At 36.6% G+C, this 20272-nt stretch overlaps 1 protein-coding gene across 1 annotated transcript; it reads left to right on the top strand.

Annotated features, from left to right (window-relative positions):
- The first annotated feature begins 382 nt into the window (after positions 1–382).
- washc4 (WASH complex subunit 4) lies at positions 383–20203 on the top strand. The gene is made up of 33 exons (XM_028450502.1): positions 383–531; positions 2709–2848; positions 2928–2981; positions 3061–3126; positions 3461–3506; positions 3591–3658; positions 3747–3829; positions 4343–4385; positions 4468–4571; positions 4668–4788; positions 5673–5796; positions 5881–6008; positions 6098–6258; positions 6346–6472; positions 8197–8322; positions 8407–8514; positions 8638–8784; positions 9057–9136; positions 9539–9644; positions 9782–9898; positions 9987–10155; positions 10995–11149; positions 11241–11315; positions 11478–11582; positions 14092–14226; positions 14690–14798; positions 14867–14933; positions 16070–16156; positions 16267–16414; positions 16500–16596; positions 18011–18207; positions 18286–18373; positions 19557–20203. Exons 1-33 carry the CDS (start codon positions 471–473, stop codon positions 19616–19618), a joined length of 3504 nt encoding a protein of 1167 aa, XP_028306303.1. The 5' UTR covers positions 383–470; the 3' UTR covers positions 19619–20203.
- The last annotated feature ends 69 nt before the right edge of the window (positions 20204–20272 follow it).

The raw sequence follows: 20272 nt of genomic DNA, 5'->3' as shown, positions 1-20272 counted from the left end.
TTTTATATTTTATCTTTTGTATTTTTTACATTTATTTATTCAGTTAACTTTATTTTTGTCAGGTTTGGTCCTCTATAAAGAAAAGTCAGGAGACTTCATTCTACTGTACTGAAGATTATGATTATATTATTTTTCTTGAATCATCTTAAATAGTATTTAAATATTTTTTATTAATAAAATTAATTATATCGAATAACATTGGCCAGCGGGACTAAGCAAAATTCATTTGGAAAACTAATATTTGAAAATACTTGATAATACTTCGCAATTTCAAACTAAATTTCCATATAAGAGTTTGAAGAACCTTGATCCAGCACAACCTGAAGGTCTGACTGTCTGTCAGACCTCGGAACTTCATTTCCCATGATCCCTAGCGGTCTATCATTAAAATCATAAGATCCATCATGGGATCGTGCACCTCCACTTTCTAGCAGCACTTTAACTGTGTTTGGCTCGTCTCTTTGGACATTATGGCGGCTGAAACCATGGCACAGGACTGGGAATTTGACCGTTTTGATGACGGTTCACAGAGTGAGTGTCTCTTTCTTCCCCAACCTTCAAAGAAGGGGGTGGTTCTGCCTGTCAATGTTAGCCTTACTATGCTAGTGACGTTTTAGTAGGGAAACATAAACAAATAATAACACTCCCTGACATAAATCTCACATAATTGTCCGTGGGGGGAATGTTGGGTCATTTTGGATCAAGTGGGTCCAATTTGTCCAGAACAGTTTAAGTTTAAAAGGTCTGTTGTTTTAGCTTTAGCTTGCTTAGCAATAGGTAGCAGCTGGTAATTCTGACAGTAGCACCTGTAGCGGAATCTTGCTTAGTTATGTCCATCTAATGCACCGCTGTTCTGTCTAATGCTGCTGATGACTAGTTCCTATCGTGCTTTATTTGCTGTTCGGTCTGTTTGACCAATATTGATGATAAATGGTGATGCTAAATCTCGGAAACATATTGGAGACAGAGTAAAGACAACCTCTTACTGCATGCACAGGCTGTAATATTACCAAGTTTACTATTGTACCGGTCGTTCCAGATAGTGTATTTACCAGGGAGCAAATATTTATTCCTGTTTTTGTTTTGTTTTTTTCAGAGTTTTATTGGGCTTTATTTACCAGCGATCAGTTCCTACTACATTCCGCCAGGCGGCAGCACTGCTTGTAACCACTGGAAACCAGTTTCACAGCTTTCCGCCAGGAATAGAAATATGAAATATAAATGTAAATAGTTGCTCCCTAGTGAAGATAGTAGCTCTACCGACCAGTACAATGATAAACTTGGTGATTCACTCCTACTGGGTAATTTAGAGGCTCCAATCAATCTCACTGGGACACTGGGAGGGGGTCGCCCATTTTTCAAGGAACGAAGGCTGCGTACGAATAGTCCCTCCTATCTCCTTTCCTATCCACTTTTCCATAACCCCGTGAATGACTTCACAGTTTTTTTCTACACCAAACTTGTGACATTTTAACCTATTTTCATCACTTTTTCTTGCCATATTTTTGCCCCATTTAATGCATTTTTTGTAACATTACTCCCATTTCTGTCACTTTTACATCAATTTTCAATTCTTTTTCTGCACTCATTTTTCCCCACTTTAAAGACATTTTTCCCACTTATTAACCCATTCCATCACTTTTCCCACCTGGTCTCGCAATTTATGACTCATTATTGACACTTTTAGTTTCATCCTCTTTTCACCATATTTCATTCTTAGTTATTTTTTGTCAATTTAACCACATTCATGATTTGTCATGCCCATTATTTGCCAGTTTAAACTAATTGTTCCAATATTGACACTTTGAAACCTTTTACTACTTTTTTGTCCCTTTTTGGCCACTCCGGTTTGCAACTTTTAACCAATTTCTGTGGTTTTTAAAATCCCATTTCGCCATCCTTTATAGGGAGGGATGTGAATCTTTGAGTGTCTCAGGAATCAAATCCAATTCTTAAGGTCACGATGCGAAATTTATTGTTTCAAACCATTCTTGATTCTAAAATTGATTCAATGCATAGTGTGTTAAGGAAACTTATGGCATCAACACAATACAGTTTGTATAAGATAATTTTAAATAAACTAATTCCAATTATGTACTCACACAAAGGAAAACTTAAGACAAAAGGTAACATTTATTCATGCTAAACATGAATTGGGGGGAGGCGTCACCATTTTCTGGCACCTTTATTTTGGGGGTCAAATTTAGGCAATTCTGACAAAGTAGTAAATGTTAAAATGGACAAAACTTAAGTAGCGCTGAGAGACTGAAACCAGATTCTACTTCTTCATATTACTACTTCATAGATTTTCATTTTATAAACAACTACAGTACATTGATTTTGATAGATTTACACAGCTTATGTTAGCATTTTCCAGCACACTAGTTTAAAATTCCTCATTGAATTTTATTTAAAAACACAAATGCAAAACTACCTGAACTGTTATTTACAATTTGGTATTATATTGTTTTGTTGTTGTTGTTTTAAATGGGTAACAAACTAAATGCACATGTGGAAGCCACTGCAAATACTGTAACAAGATATGTGTTAATTTGTTTTACCAATAAGGCAAGGGACCTTTTTTTTGTTTAGCACATTTCATACATAATGCAACTCAAAATGTGATGCAAAAATAGGTTTAACATGTTATATATATATATCAAACTTCATGAAAGGGCTGTATGCTCTCTTGATTTCACACCTAACAGAAATACACACAGAAGTACAACTGAAGAACTACAGTAAGTTTCTGGAGGAGTACACCTCTCAGCTGAAGGGCATTGAGGAGGCTTTGGACGACTCCATTGGAGATGTGTGGGACTTCACTCTGGACCCCATTGCCTTGAGGGTATAACACAGAAACATATTGATTTAGAATTTATGCTAACCTGCATTGAAAAGTCCATCCTAATGTTTTTTTCTTTCAGCTTCTTCCTTATGAGCAATCGTCCTTATTGGAACTCATTAAGACAGACAACAAGGTAAAAATTAAAGCTAAATAAATACAGACTATGTCATGTAAACAGTGCAGTTTTAAATACTCACCGGTTTTCTGTGCAGATTCTGAACAAAGTTATAACGGTATATTCTGCTCTGTGCTGTGAAGTTAAGAAGCTGAAGTATGAGGTAAGTGTGTGCTCACGTTCTGCAAACTTAGTTTGTATCATTTATTCACTTTTTTAGGTCTCATGAACATTTTTTAACGATTTAAAGTTCAGTAATTGTAAAAAAGGTTTCATACCTCCAAATAGTGATGACTAAAATAAAAGTTCTGATAGTGGCATTAAAAATATCAAATATCTGAGACAGTAGCATCCATGTCCTTCATCAAATCACTAAATCTGAAGTCAAGGACGAAATAGAATAACGATACTGTTCCGGCTCATTGATACTATATAAACTCCACGTTTGTATCTCTTTAGCAATGCTGCTTTCATCCTGGTTTGTATTTGTATTGCAGGCGGAAACTAAGTTCTGCAATGGCTTACTGTTTTATGGAGAAGGAGGTATTCTGTCATTTTTTTCAATTGTTTCTTTTTCTTGGGGTTATTCAACTGAAAAAAAAAAAGTTGAGCATGTGTGTGTTGCAGTGTCTGACAGCAGTGTTGTTGAAGGCGAGTCCCAGATCCAAATGGGCAGATTCATCTCATTCCTGCAAGTCAGTGTGGGATAAATACAAATAGAATGTTACATTGTTTAACCAAAGTCAGATTTTAAGTGGAGATATCCACTTTGTTTTTCCCCAGGAGTTGTCATGCTTTGTGTCCAGATGTTATGAAGTGGTGGTCAGCATTGTTCACCAGCTGGCTGCCCTCTACAACAGCAACAAGTAAGATTTGTGAACTATTGTTAAACGACAAACACACTGGTTTGCCTGGATTTATAATCCCATGCATTACATTTTAATCAGGTGGGTTTGTGAATATCTTACAACGTTCAACAAAACATAACGCAGCATAAAACACATAGACGTGCAAATAAACACAATGTTTATAACTGATTTTAACTCATTTCTAATCTTAGTGAATGGCTTTGCTGCTAAATCAAGATCTAAACTTTCTTGTTTCATTTCTTGTTGTCCATTAAATTGTCAAACTTTAGGGAAAGTCATTCTTTCTAGCTAGGCACCTTGTCTTAAACCTTTTACCATATCTAAAGTTCATCAACAAGTTCCTATAGTAATTGTCTCTATAAGGCTTCAGATTTTTTTATTCAAAATTTTCCCAATTTTGTTTTCAGGGTTTTTTGCTGGAGACACTGTACTAGTGTGACAGTAAAAGGCATCCTGCACCAAAGTCTCCTAATGTTTAACTCAAATGTTGTTTTCTTTCCCGTCTCTTAGGGGTGCCACAAAAATCATTGAGTCGTCTGGGGTTCATTTTCAGGTGGGGTAATTATTTATTTATTTTCTTTTAAAAGTATATTCTCATTTAACTGGTGAGATTGAGGTTAAATATTTTTATCTAGGTAGTTTATGAGCATTTGGGAGAGTTGTTGGTGGTGTTGATGACACTCGATGAAATCATGGAAAACCACGGAACGCTAAAGGATCATTGGAAGATGTACAAAAGGTTTAATGCAAACACAAGCACACATCTTTAATATATCTATAATGTGTTTCCATATAACAGAGAGTTGTATTTTGTTTAATGTTTTTTATTGTGAAGGTTATTAAAGTCTGTTCATCATAATCCTGGAAAATTCTCAATTCCGGACGAGAAGCTCAAACCGTTTGAGAAGTTGCTTCTAAAGTTGGAGGGTCAGCTGTTGGATGGGATGATACTGCAGGTATCCACTGTATTTTAATTTATTGTGACAATTATTATGATTTAGGGTGATGTAATGGGTGATTTCCTCAAATCTTGTAAGCCGCTGTGCTGTTCAGAGGTGAAAGTAATGGATTACAAGTACTCGCGTTAACTTAATTGCGTTGCTTTTATGGGTATTTACTTAATCAGTAATTGTACTTCTACTTATTAAGTACTTTTTAAAAGAAGTGAAGTAATTTGTTACATTTCTACACCCAACAGTTACCGAGTAAAGTATTATTTTTTGTTTTAAAATGATTAATGGACATTATGAAGAAGAAGAAATAAAATGACCAGATAACAATCAAATGCATCGCATCATAGCCGACCAATCAGATTAAACGTGCTAAAACAGTGTTGAATGCTGCTTTTTTCTCAGTTTTAGAGTTAATAAATTTAGCTATATTTAGAGCCTGAGTATTTTTTTTAAATTTTGAATTGAATTTATTGGTGTTATTTTTTTATTTTTAAAGAGTTGTACATTTTGACAAAGCTTTTATTTTATACACACGCCTTTTTGGAAAATAAATTTACCGGTAGTTCCAATTGTGTAAGATTTGGTCTTTTCCTTTTTAAGTTCATACATGAGATGTTTACAGTATGCAAGGGAACCGTGGCAAGATTTATTACCAAAAATAAACAGTGGGGGTGAAAGTAACTTGTAACTTTTAGTTTGAGTAATATTTAATTGAGGTACTTTTTACTTGAGTACAATTCCAACCAAATAACAGTACTTCTACTTGAGTAGGATGTATCAGCACTCTTTACACCTCTGTGTTGTGAATTATGTAAATGTATTACTAGAATAGTAGTTGTTGTCTTTCATATACTGTTTGCTAAACTCAAATGTGCCTTGTGTGACAGGCTTGTGTAGAGCAGAGGTTTGATGATCCTGGGGAAGGAGTAGTAGTGTCTAAGAACAGTGCCTTCGCTGAGGAGTTTGCCTTCAACATCCGCTCCATATTCACAAGCATCGAGTCCAAAATTGGTTTGTTTCTTTTCAGAAAGTTGATGCTAATTGCCTGAAATTCGATGACCTAACTGATTCTTCTCTTTTTTTTTTTTTTTTTAGGTGAGCCCTCTGAAATTGACCAGAGGGATAAATATGCGGCTGTCTGTAGTTTGTTTGTCCTACACTTCCACATCTTCCGCAGTGTTGACAAAAAGCTCTTTAAATCACTGCTGGACGTCTGCAAAAAGGTCTTTCTGTTACTCTCTGTATTTTGCTCAAACCACGCCTCTGTTTTTGTTTAGTACCACAAGCCTGAAATGTTTCTTTTTAATTGCAGGTTCCCGCTGTCACGCTTATTGCAAATATCATCTGGTTTCCCGACACTTTCCTCATCGCTAAGGTCCCAGCAGCAGCCAAACTGATGGATAAGAAGAGTCTGCAGAACATCCGGGCTCAGAGAGACACCTACTTGCAGCAAAGAGCACAGATGCTCACAAAGTCAGAAGAGCTGAAAATCACTTACATTCATTATTACACATTTCTGTTTGTCTGATGTTTTTTTTTTTTTTTTTTTAAATTCTTCAGAGATGTTCAATCGTACTACGTTTTAGTAACCTCCTGGATGATGAAGATGGAGTCTATTGTGTCAAAAGATCTGAAAAGTAATAAATTGGCCGAAGATCTCAACAGCAGATGCAACGTGTTTGTCCAGGTGAGGTTACTACGGTGGCTGGGAAGTGTCAGGTGAATGCATTTACAGAAACAAACACAAATGCAAACAGGTCACAACACGAATGCAAACCGGCCACAACGGCAGTGTTTCTGACGGACCGATATTACAGTCGGACGGGTATTATGATATGATTGCCTGATATGAAAAATATAAGAGTATCCTAATCAACTTTCACTTACTTTCATACGCGTTTCGAGGTCTTCTTCTTGTTCTTAACTGTTCTGGTGGGTTAAAAACATCAGCCAGAAACGTGTCCGTCTGTAATACCGGTCCGTCGGAAACACTTCGGTTGCGGAAACCCGGTGGCCGGGAAGTGTCAGGTGAATGTATTTAAAGAAATGTACACAAATGCAAAAAGGTCACAACACGAATGCAAAATGGCCACAATGGCAGTGTTTCCGAGGGACCGGTATTACAGACGGACACATTTCTGGCGGATGTTTTTAACCAGAACATCGAAACGTGTATGAAAGTAAGTGAAAGTTGATTAGGATACTCTTATATTTTTCATATCAGGCTATCATATCATAATACCCGTCCGACTGTAATACCGGTCCGTCGGAAACACTTCCGTTGTGGCCTGTTTGCATTCGTGTTGTGACCTGTTTGCATTTGTGTTCGTTTCTGTAAATACATCTTTGTTTTCTCAACTGGATTTATCAAATGCTTACACATTGTTTTAGCTCTAGAATCTTTTTCCAGGCACATCCAAAATATTGGCAGTATTGTTATGTGAATGTATCTTGTAGAACGACAAGATACTGCTGTCCACTTTGGTACAGATTTCCAACTGAAATTTAAATAAATTCCAGCTATCAAACTTTTAACAATAAAAGTTAGGTGCTGTCTAAAAGAAAAACAAAACTGTGCCCATTCACTATTTTTCTAATTACCCCACGGGAATAAATAAAGTTTTTTCTTTTTTTTTTTTTCTTTTTCTGATTCTGTCTTGATGGAGTTGATATTTGACTGTAGGGCGTTATGATTGATATGTAGTGCTGGTTCTGTAGTATTTTAGTGTGCTGTGCACCCAATGTGACGCCCTCGGCAAGAATTTTTTTTTGGCTCCCCCCATCTGCGATTTACTTAACAAAAGAAATGGAATATAATTGTTTTTACCATTGTCTTTAATGTGTAACACAACATGTCACAAAACATAGATGCTTAAAAAATGAGAAATAAAAAAATATGAAATATAATATCAATATCTTTACCACAAAATAAAAATACTGTGAATAAATAATAATAGAAATAATATATTGTTCATACAACAATTAACATCAAATTTAAATAATCAGTTTACAACAAAAAAATCTATGCATAAGATACATTTATAATACGCAATAACTATATACAAAAGCTGTTCAAAATACTTGTATACAACTATTTGCAAACTATATACAAAAAGTTATTGTATTGTTTTATCATGTTTACTAATTACATTTCAGTGCATAGATTATAAGTTCACGTAAAATAGTTGGAAATTAGCAATAGCTACAACATCAGTTGCGTTCACTGTATTAGAAGATTAATGTAAACTGTAACTGTTTTGTCCCTATATAAAAAAATATTATGTTCCATCTAAAATCTATTTTGGATGCATCGACAATCCTCACAGAATTTCAGACTTTATAACTGGATTTAGTCTCAATTTTGGTCTAAAAATGATATTTTTTGTCTGTTCTCTTCTATTCTCCTCACAGGGCGTCCTGTACGCTTACAGCATTAACACCATCATTAAGACCACCATGAACATGTACATGTCGATGCAGCGTCCCATGACCAAAACGTCAGTCAAAGCCCTCTGTCGCCTCGTTGAACTGCTGAAGGTGTGTCCATGTGCTCGTGTACTATTGGATGTTTTTCTAAGCTTTTATCTGTGTCAGTAGATTAATGTGTGACTCTGCTCTCAGGCTGTGGAGCACACGTTCCACAGGAGATCCATGGTCGTCGCTGACTCCATCTCTCACATCACTCAGCAGCTGGAGTCACAAGCTCTTCATGCTATTGGCATTGCTAAGGTATTGATTCAAAATCATCTATCAATAAAAGCATAGAAATACTGTGTGTTTTGTCTTGATTGAAGAGGACGAAAACCTTCAATTTTTAATGCCTTGTGTTTTTTTGTTTGTTTTTTCTTTAAGAAAAGGGTGATTTCAGACAAGAAGTACAGTGAGCAGCGCCTGGACGTGCTCTCGTCTTTGGTCCTGGCCGAGAACGCTTTGAATGGACCGAGCACGAAGGAGCGACGTCTCGTCGTGTCTCTGGCTCTGTGTGTCGGCACTCAGCTGGTAAGAGGAGAAAAGAGATGGTCTTCTAGTTTTACTTATATTAGTATTATATTGTAGTATTATATATAGTGTTTGGTTCCAGAGTCAACAGAGACAGTTGTAGGGAACTAAACCTATTTGTGGCCCTGATTTTAAAAATTATTTATATGTATTTCATACCATCTTCAATTTGAATGTATTAAATTCAAAACTATCATGTCATAGGACTTAAAAAAACAAGTTTTTCCCCTTAAGTTTACCACACATCAAGGTAATATTTACTTTCCCTGCAGAAAACATTCAAAGATGAAGAGTTGTTTCCGCTGCAGCTTGTACTGAAGAAACTGGACCTGATTAGTGAGCTGAGTGAGAGGTGGGAGGGTTTTTTCTCTACTTGCATTTTCAGGATCTCGAGTAGACTTTCGAAAGCAGATGTTCATGGATTAAAAGAAATTACTCTTCTAAAGCAAAAACTTACCTAACAAAAATAATAATCTTTCATATTTGCATTTTTTCCCTTTTTTGATGGTTTGTTCTTTTTAAACATGGGTAACTACCTTTAACAAAAAAAAAATTGATTCATACAATGATTTATTTATTTTATAACCTGGTCTACCGGTATTTAAGACCAACATGTTTTGATGGAGAATATTAAGGTGTTTGGTCTTTTAATTATAGCTGCTAGAGGATTAAAAAGTGAATTGCCACAAATTGTGTCCCATATTTGTACAATTAATACTCTCTCTAACTGTAAATGCTCTTCCTGGTTGTACAGGGTAAAGCTGAAGTGTGACTGCAGCTTCCTTTACTGGCACAGAGCAGTCATTCCCATTTACCTGGATGACGTGTATGACAACGCTGTGGATGCAGCAAGAATACATGTAACCAGCATTCATCCAACATTACACACTGAGACCTTGGGACGTGGAGCACTGTGTTATATAAACTGTGTTTTCATGGTTCTAACATGTTTGTTCTTTTTCTTTTTCTGCGTGATAAATTTGTCCGGCGCTCTCAGTACATGTTCAGTGCTCTTAGGGACAGTGTTCCTTCCATGCTGCATGCCAAACACATGGACTCATGTGATCAGCTGCTGGAGAGCTACGACAAGGAGATCATGGATGTTTTTAACGAGGTTAGATGATATAGAACTACATTTTACACATCTGAAAAAGTTTTTACCAATCCCGCTCATTTCTTTTTTGTGTGTGTAACCTTTGCAGCACCTGCTTGACAAACTGTGTAAGGAGATTGAGAAGGACCTGCGCCTCTCCGTTCACAAACACCTAAAACTCGATGACAGGAACCCTTTTAAAGTTGGCATGAAGGACCTGGCCCACTTCTTCTCCCTCAAACCAATCCGATTTTTCAACCGCTTCATTCATATCAAAGGTACTGGGAAATCATTCACCTTTCACCTCACATCAAGGCTGTTGTGCTCTTGTTGTCTTTATATTTTTTATTTATTTGTGGGAAACTTTACCTGCTGCTGTGTAAAAAGCATTCAGGATGTTCATTTCAAGATTAAATTGAGCTATAACCTAATTTAATATAAATTGTTTTTTTTGTAATATTTTATACCCACACACTTTTATACTGATTACCTTTTTATTGCGACAGATTTTTATCATACCTTATGTTACTTTTTATAATGATTGTCTCTGTTTGGCTTGAATTTTTGAGTGTAGTTGAATGTTGTTCGCAGGGGAATGTGCAATTTGATTTTTTTATGCAATGTCATAAAGGCTTCTATTCTAATCTGAAATGTCGCGCTCAAAGTAAATGCCAATTTTTCCAAAGAACATAGAGAAAAATACACAAAATTACTTCAGAAAAGTACAAGGTAACTACAAAAATAACTGTAGAAATATCCAAAACAAACACAAAAATAAGTGCAAAAACTCACAAAACTACATAAAAAAAATACACAAAATGCATTCTGTCACGCTCAGATTGTTCATTATTTTTTAATACTGAAACACATTTTAATATTGTGACCCTCAGATCAGGCAATCACATTTTTTGTCCATCTCTGGGTTGGATATATTTGGATGTGTTAATTATTCACATCATCGACAACCAAGAGTTTTTGATCTGCTGTCAGGAAGTCGGTCATATCATCCTGTATTTTACTTTTTATGTATGCCTGATTAATGTTAAACAGTCACACACTTAAAACTTAAGCTGTACTTGCATCTGATCATGTTTCCTTTTTTTAAATATTCTATAAGCGTACGTGACTCACTACCTGGACAAAACCTTCTACAACCTGACCACTGTGGCTCTGCACGACTGGGCGACCTACAGTGAGATGAGAAACCTCGCCACGCAGCGTTATGGACTCACTATGACGGAGGCCCACCTGCCCAGCCAAACCCTGGAGCAGGTCTGTTTACTTAGTTTTTTAATTAACTAAAAGAGTAAGATTCGTTGAGTGTAAGTTGAAATACAACTGTGTTTTGTGCTATTCTTATCAGGGTTTGGATGTTTTGGAAATCATGAGGAACATTCATGTTTTTGTGTCGAGGTATCTTTACAATCTCAACAACCAGGTAAGACTACACATTCATTCTGAGCTTTTTCATACAATTCTTGCAAAATTGCTCTTACAGCACACCTGCAGTAATATTCCCTCTAAGCCACATGTTAGGAATCATGTACCAGTACTGATGGATGTCTTTGGACTCTGAATTGAAGACTTTGTTTCCCACTAGATTTTCATAGAAAAAGCCAGCAACAACAAGCACCTGAACACCATCAACATTCGTCACATCGCCAACTCTATTCGAACACATGGAACGGGCATTATGAACACCACGGTAAGCATTCAGGAAACACTCGGGTCATTCCATGTCATTTCAACAAAAATTCAGGACACCCCATGCACTTCAGCCTCAATTCAATAGGCACACTGTACATTTTTAGTTTAATCAGATAAATAGTTTTTTTTAAGTATGACCAATTTAGTGTTGGGGGTATGTGTCAATTTTCATGAGTCTGAAATTTAGGATAGTAATAAAGCTCCACCTACTCTCTCAGAATATACAAAAAGATCTGCTATACATCCTATCTGGTGGACATGCCAGACCCTAAAAATTGGGGGGGAAAAAATCAGGGTTTTGGGGCTGGAACATGTTTGGGCCTTCAGTAAACAACTTTTCATATGCTTCAGCTTCCTGTAATTTAATCAGCTTTGAGCTGTGTACATAGACTGTTCAAATCACTAGTGATTAGTCACATATATGTATTGGTTCTTGGGTGACAGTCTTATGAAATCTGAAAAAAAGACTTATTTTTCTATTACTATGAGATCAGATTTTTTTTCTTACATTCCCACATGCAGTTATGGGCCAATTAATATTCCTTACATATTGGAAGCTGAAAATGGAAGAAAAATAAGGACAAGAGGAAATCGACACATACTCTATTCACTAAGGGCTCTATTCTCCCATGCGCGCAAGTCAAAAAAGCGGCGCAGTTTTTGCTATTCTCTCCCTGTACTTAAGTCAGTCATTGCGCGTCTTCATTCCAGTTATGCACTATGGGTGGAGCAGCCCTGAAATGTGGGTGTTCCCATTCAAATTCGGCCTTGCGCGTATTCTCCCGTCTGCTTAAGTTCTTTTCCTCTTACGTGCTTCTGAACCTGGAATAAGTGCAGCGCCCCGATAAGGTGAAACATTACATTGTACTATAAATATGGACTTAGTTACATTTGAAGCCACACACACTCATAATATTGCAGAAGAGACTCCCAGAAAGAATCATTCCAAACTAACACTGTCACACTGTCACGGGGGTGGGGGGGGAGTCACACAAGCACGCCAAAGGATTGACCATCAGCATTTCTAATATGTTCACCTTTACCAGTTCTAGACAGGACAAAATGTGTTACATTTCATTATATTTTATCCGTGCCATCCATTCCTTGTCCTGGAAGGGGGTGAGAGCAGCGTCATGGAGCTGATCAGCTGTGCTGCGGTGCGCACTTCAGCTGCTGCAGCTCGTTACAATGAAACTCTGACAGACGTCAGACTGATTGACAGATGATGATGACGACTAATGCACACTGATCATTTCTGAATGCAGGGATGTAAGAAGTTAATAAAATTATGCTTTCCACACAAACAAACGTTATGAGGATAAACAGAGAGATTTGAACTGTGGCTCAGACAGAAAAATGTGTCCGATCTTCACACTGCAGTAATCTGATCAAATCAACTTATTATATTGTTTATCAACGAAGGTGTTTCAAATTAAAAGTTTTCTTTATCATTTTCACATATTTCAATGACATTTACAAACGTTAGGAAACCGCTATGTTCCGTGATTTCTAGACAGCCCAAAAATAATGACATCATGGCCCAGGCCGCCTCTTTTGCTTCAGACCGCCGTCATTCACAGACAACTCGCTTTTGGTTGATTTATGTGTGGTGTGGTTGGTGTGTCCGGAACCTGGACTGGAGAATACCCCCTGGAGAGAGGTGCGTAAAAAAGCGCTTAAGTCCAAGCAGGAGAATAGGGCCCTAAATTGGCCCAATCTCTAAAAATATTCATCCAATTGTCACGGCAAATTTGCGGTTGACCTCATTTAGAGACATGATTTATTGCTCTAGTTGAATGATGGAGTCCAGGCGAGGCATTGATGATTTTATAAAAAAGATTTATTATAAAATTAAAGAAAAAAAGGAGTAAAAAAGAAGCTTCCATCCTGAAAGAATGAAAGGCAAAAGGCTCGTGGCAGAGCAAAAAGGCAAGACCCACTCTAACTAACAGTTTCACAGCTTTAGCTTTTATACAGATAACAGAAAAGGTTCCACCCTGAGGTGAGGAGAAGGAGGGAGTCAGATGCCCAACAGTGGAAACATTTGAGGATGATGAAGACGTGTATATTATGAGGAAGATTGGGCGCCACTCTTATCTATCCTTGATAGTGTGTGTGTTCGTGTGTATGGCCTTCAGCAGAGACTTTGTGTTGCACTGAGTACAATACGATCTGTACTGTTTAATCTAACATGATTCAGCTGTTCAAAAGTGCGAAGAGTAATGGAGTCATCATGTATTAAAACATGACAAATTGTACACATGAACACACATTTGACGATATTATGATTAATATAAAAATTGCCATCACACAATCAAACTAAAAAATTACAGTGCCTATTGAATAATCACAGAACAATTGGTAAAAATGTCTTAAATGTTAGAGATTGAAGTGTGTGGGCCATTTGTTGATATGACATGGAATGACCCTCCACTGTGTGTCTTTAGGTTACTACAGCCAGTCTCACCTGAAGCACGTTTTTTTGTTACTATTAATATTATTATCAGGTAAATTTCACGTACCAGTTTTTGCGGAAGAAGTTTTACATCTTCAGTCAGTTTATGTACGACGAACACATCAAGTCCAGACTCATCAAAGACATTCGCTTCTTCAGAGAAACAAAGGACCAGTCGGACCAGAAGGTAACACCTCTATTCTATTTATTATAATCTAATCAATTTGTTTATTAGGAGATATAACATATAACAACATTTCAATCAACAGACTCGCCTGAATCATGACAACAAATTATTTGTTTTGTAATATCATCAACAATCAACTATTTATGCACACCACAGAGCCACTCACACACATTTTTACATTTTCAAATATTATACCTATATAATTGTACATACATAATAAAACATAACAGAAAATAAAAAATGAGAATGTCAAGCAGAAAACTATTTACACTTCAGTTTAATAAATAACAAAACATCTCGTAGCCACAGGGATATTGATGGCACCTTAGAATATTTTTAAAGAAGTAAAATATTACTATTAAACAGGATTTCTATTACTTTAATAAAACTTGAGCACCTTATATGTGATAGTTTATTGTTATTAGTAGATTGATAGTTATTTTCATGTTTTCTGTTGTCATAGTATCCATTTGAGCGAGCAGAGAAGTTTAACCGTGGCATCAGAAAGCTTGGCATCACTCCTGACGGCCAAAGCTATCTGGACCAGTTCAGACAGCTCATCAGCCAGATCGGTGAGAGACCATTACTGTCATTTATTCAAGAGCATACAGGGAATACAACTGTATTTGTTGTCTTTCAGGTAACGCCATGGGCTACGTGCGCATGATTCGATCGGGCGGCCTCCACTGCTGCAGCAGTGCAATCAGGTCAGAATAATGTCATCTTTGAAGGTTCCCAGTGACCCCAGTATATTATAATTCTGTGGTTCCCAACATTTTTTTGGATGATTGTGAACCCGTTTTAATATCACAAATATCTAGTGACCCTTTCTTTGGCTACTATGCAGTTGTAACACAGTGTAACTACGTGACAAGATGTTTTCATACTGTATTTTATTTATTAATATATTTATTTTATTTTTTCTTCTTTTCTTTTAGTGCATTTTCTTTAAACTGATTTATATGTGAGAAAGTGAAAGTATATAGTACAGTTGGTTAGAATAGTTTTAATTTGAATAGAATAATAATTTGAAAACTTTAAAATACATTTTTACTAGACATTTCAGGTGACCTCATTTTAATTCTAGGCGACCCCACATGGGGTCATTGCCCCAAGGTTGAAAAACACTGTTATAATTTAATTTGGTAAATGTTAATACATTTAAATAAAATAGTTCTCCAGTTTGATTGCATCTAGCTTGTGAAACTATTCGAGAGCACAAAAGAGAGAATATATAAAGGGAATGTACAGAAAGTTATTGCTATAAATAAATGTGTTGGGAGTTTTACATTTCACCTCTCATCCAACGTTTCACCTCTCATCCAACATTTCACCTCTCATCCAACATTAGATTAAAAAAAATTATTTCAAGTACAGACATTTTTTTTTAATCTCATAATGTGAATAATAATAATAAATAGGATTTTATATAGAGCTTTATCACAGACACTCAAAGCACTTTACAGAATTAAGGTATTATTCTTTCACTCCACACTTAATGGTGGTAAGCTACTATTGTAGCCACAGCTGCCCTAGGGCAGACTGATGGAGGCGAGGCTGCCATAGTGTGCCATGGACCACCACCAACACACACTCACTCAATACATTCATACTAGGCAATGTGGGTGAAGTGCCTTGCCCAAGGACACTCTGACAGATACCACTGGAGCTACTGTCTCCCACTGTGGCACCTGGAATTCTCAGTGGTCTCCCATCCAACTACTATCCAGACCTAGCTTAGCTTCAGAGATCTAACGAGATCGGGCAATGACAAGCTGGTATTACCACAAAGTCATCAAAGTCTTTGGGTCCGACATTTTGAACCAAACGTTTCTGTGTCCAGATTTGTCCCAGATCTTGAGGACATTGTTAACTTTGAGGAGCTGGTGAAGGAGGAAGGGCTGTCAGAGGAAACCCAGAAAGCTGCAAGGTGAGGAATGTTGAAGTGCGAGGTGTTAGAAATGATGTCATTATCATGAGATCTACAGTTTTCAGCTTCCTCTAATGTCCTGCCTCACCTTCGTTCTTCTTCACTCACAGTGTCCTGGACTCGGTGTTGGAGGATCTGACCAGTAACTCTGCTGAGGGGACGGAGTACTTTAAGATGCTGGTGGCAGTGTTTGCTCCAGAGTTCCGCAGCATAAAGAATATGCACCTGAGGAACTTTTATATGATCGTACCACCACTGGTTGGTGCTGTTTGTTTTCCTTTTTCCATCTCATTGTGTTGGGTGTTAATCTTGACTGTTTCACTCAAATAACTTTTATTTTTAGACTGTGAATTTTGTGGAGCACTCAATCAGCTGCAAAGAGAAACTAAACAAGAAAAACAAAAGTGGAGCTGCATTTACAGACGATGGATTTGCTATGGGTGAGTAACATGTATCAATCCTTCTTAACTGTGTTCATTTTAAAGGCTTGGAATACATTTCTATCCCCATTAATAACCAGACAGTTGGTCCAAATGTATGGGCACCCCTATTTTTTGCGATTAAATGCGCAATGTAGATCTAATCTGGATGAAACTCTGGAGTAATTGATGAACCAACTTGACATAACTCAGTCAGATTTCAATAAGATCAACCAGTTATGAACCAAGATAGGATTTTTTCAGATTTTGCCAATAATGAGAGATAAGGATTTTTAAAGTTTTGAATCTCATCCAGTATCAGTATATTGATCCGGACCCCCTCCAAAATGTAATGAAATCTTCCATGGCATAAGGTCTATCGATGGTTAAAATGTTGTCATAACCTGTTAAGTCATTTTGATGTAATAAATAAACAGACACCGGTGAAAATATTCCCTCTTTGGTGGAGGTGATGAGGTTTGATGAATAAAACTACACATAAATGCTCACCAAGACTAGAATTATTCAAAATTAGTTTCATCTGATTATTTGCTAATCAGAGGTTGGAGCGGGACAAGATAAATGAGCCAATCGGAAGTAATTTTTGTATGGGAAGTTAAGACTGCCAATACTTATTGTAACTAAGGCTAGGTTAATGCTATTACTAGGTAATGTTAATGCTAATGCTATTACTAGGTTAATGCGATTGCTAGGCTAATGTTATTGCTATTGCTAGGTCATTATTGTTAGGATAATGCTATTGCTAGGTTAATACTATTGCTAGGTTATTGCATGGTTAATGCTGATGTTAAGTTAGTGTTAATGCTAGGCAAATGCTAATAATGGGTTAATGCTAGGCTAATGTTATTTCGAGGTTAATGTTATTACTCGGGTAAACTGGCATTAACACTAACATTAACTTAACATTAATGTTAATGCTATTGTTGGGTCAATGTTAATGCTAGGTTTATGTTAATGCTATTGTTAGGTTAGTGTTAATGCTAGGTTTTTGCTAATGCTATTTTTAGCTTAGTGCTAATGCTAGGTTAATGTTATTGCTAGGCTAATGCTAGGTTAGTGTTAATGCTATTGTTGGGTCACTGTTAATGCTAGGTTTATGTGAATGCTATTGTTAGGTTAGTGCTAATGCTAGGTTAATGCTTATGCTAGGTTATTGTGAGGTTAATGCTAATGTTAAGTTAGTGCCAATGCTAGGCTAATGTTAATGCTAATGGTAAGTTAATGCTATTGTTGGGTTAATGTTAGGTTTATGCTATTGTTAGATTAGTGCTCATGCTAGGTTAATGATATTGCTAGGCTGATGTCAGGTTAGTGTTAATTCTAGTATAAGGAATTTGTCTACTATATATATTTTTTATGTTTATTTTAAATTTGCATTGGAAATAACTCATCACTTGAGTGCCCCACCCCCCAGGTGTTGCGTACATTTTAAAGCTACTGGACCAGTATCTGGAGTTCGACTCTCTGCACTGGTTCCAGGCCGTGAGAGATAAGTACAAAAAAGAGATGAACGCGGTGGTAAAAGAGCAGAACGTCCAGACGGCCAATCAGGACGAGAATCTGCTGCACACCATGAATCTCACACAGAAGCGTCTGGATGTCTGCCTCCAGGTATCTGTGCACGTCAGCAGCCTGTGCTTTATGAGGAAGTGGAAATGTTCTCCTTAAATCTCGTCTTCTCTCTTGCAGGAGTTTGAGCTTCTTTACTTTTCCTTAAGCAGCGCCAGAATCTTCTTCAGAGCTGATAAAACAGCAGCCGAGGAAACTCAAGAGAAAGGTCAGCTGAGCTGTGAATTTATACATTTCATATTAATTTCAAACTATTAAACAATGACACACACAAAAGCCATCATGGGGTGTGGTGTTGAAATCATGACTTTATAAAAAAAATTTTAACATGTTAATTGTTTTGGTTCCTATGGATGAGAAACACTGCTATAAATCAGGGGTTCTGAACTTTGGGAGGGGGTCGCCAGATACCTGCAAGATATGAGCAATATTTTTTGAACAATTCCAGGCAATTTTTGCCCAATTTGAACCTTTTTGTGCAACTATACCAAACGCATATTTTAACCTATTTTCATCACTTGTTCTTGCCATGTTTTTGCTCCTTTTAATGCATTTTTGTTACATTATTCAAATTTTTTGCCATTTCTCCATGAAATTTCAATGCCTTTTCTGTACATTTTTTCCACTTTCAAGACTTTTTCGTCACTTGTAAGCCTATTGTCACATATGTTGACCCATTATTGTCACTTTTATTTGGCCACTGTAATTTGCAACTTTTAACTAATTTTATTTCTGATTAAAACAAGGATTTACATCTTTATGATGAATATACAGTATACTATGTTAAAAATAATAATAAATTTCCTGGATAACAGTGGATAATAAAAATAAATAAATGTGGTTATCACAGATTCATAGAACAATGGACCATCATTTTGCTGACTTTATAGATGTGCCCCAAAATGTATTTATTCGTTTATTTGATATGGACATAACAACTGCATTGGACAAACCAGATACATCGTTTTCAGTGTTATAGCAAAACTGCTAATTTGCAACACCTGTCCATAGTAGGCAACACATTTCACAATACACAATGCAATACAATACACATTACACTATTTAAAAGGTAAACAATACACATCAGGATACATTTCATAAAGCGTTACCATGTGAGCAGCTTTGACTTGACTTCAGCCATTGTTTCAGACCTCTGTAAAACCTGTTCATGTCAGTCTGCAGTTTTAAATCAGTGGGCAGAGAGTTCCACAGGCTGGAACTCTCTCCACTTTATGTCCCCTTTAGATGGTATAGTGAGGGTCCCTGGTCTCTTTATTTTGGCTGAAAAGATTGAGAACCACTGCGTTAAATAACACAAAACAACTCAAAGAAACATGTCCATGTTGATTTTAGAGAGATGTCTCAATGTTGGCGTGCTATTTCTCTTCCAGAAAATGCTGCTAAATCAGAAGGATCTGCAGGTGGCTCCTCTTCTACTGATTCCGTCTCATAGAGAAGCTCTTTGTTAGAAGAGCAGTGGACTGGAGAAGAACATCCCAGACAAGCGCGAATACACTTTACTGTTGTGTGATCTTGGATAAAGACAGAGCCTCTTTAGTCGTAAGAACATGTCAGTGTTTTAAAGGACTTTTTCATACTGTTGGCATACAAAGCACAGATAGAAGGGATTCCTCAAAGTCTGTATCAGCATGTTTTCTATGCCATGCTGGTAGTTAAGTCCAACCCTGTACTGATCAAAGATGAGTTCAATCATCAATCATGTATTTCTGCCTCCTCGATGCGTTATTTTGTGATTGTTCTAAACATTTTTATCAAAGTTCTGTAATAGGACTGAAAAAAATGTCTTTTGTGCCATGCTAGCATACATGTTTGTGTCCATGTTTGACATTAGCTGCCTCGTGCCTTCTTAAAATGTAGCTGCACATTTTGGATAATTAGAAAACTACATCCATGTTCTTCATATATTTTATGTTTTTCTATCTTTTTAACATGTATGTGAAATTACATTCCATTCTTTCTTCAAGATAAAAGTCTTTTTAGTCTTTAAAGATTAATAAAAGTTGCACTTTGAACATAATTTGACCCAATTATCATAAATGCATAATAAGTACTTTCTATGAATAAGTTGTAGCTAGCGTGTGCAGCT

The sequence above is a fragment of the Gouania willdenowi genome, chromosome 6 (genome assembly GCF_900634775.1).
Source record: "Gouania willdenowi chromosome 6, fGouWil2.1, whole genome shotgun sequence".
Lineage (NCBI taxonomy): Eukaryota > Metazoa > Chordata > Actinopteri > Blenniiformes > Gobiesocidae > Gouania > Gouania willdenowi.
Note: the sequence above shows the minus strand (reverse complement) of the source record. Positions and strands in the feature narration are given on the sequence as shown.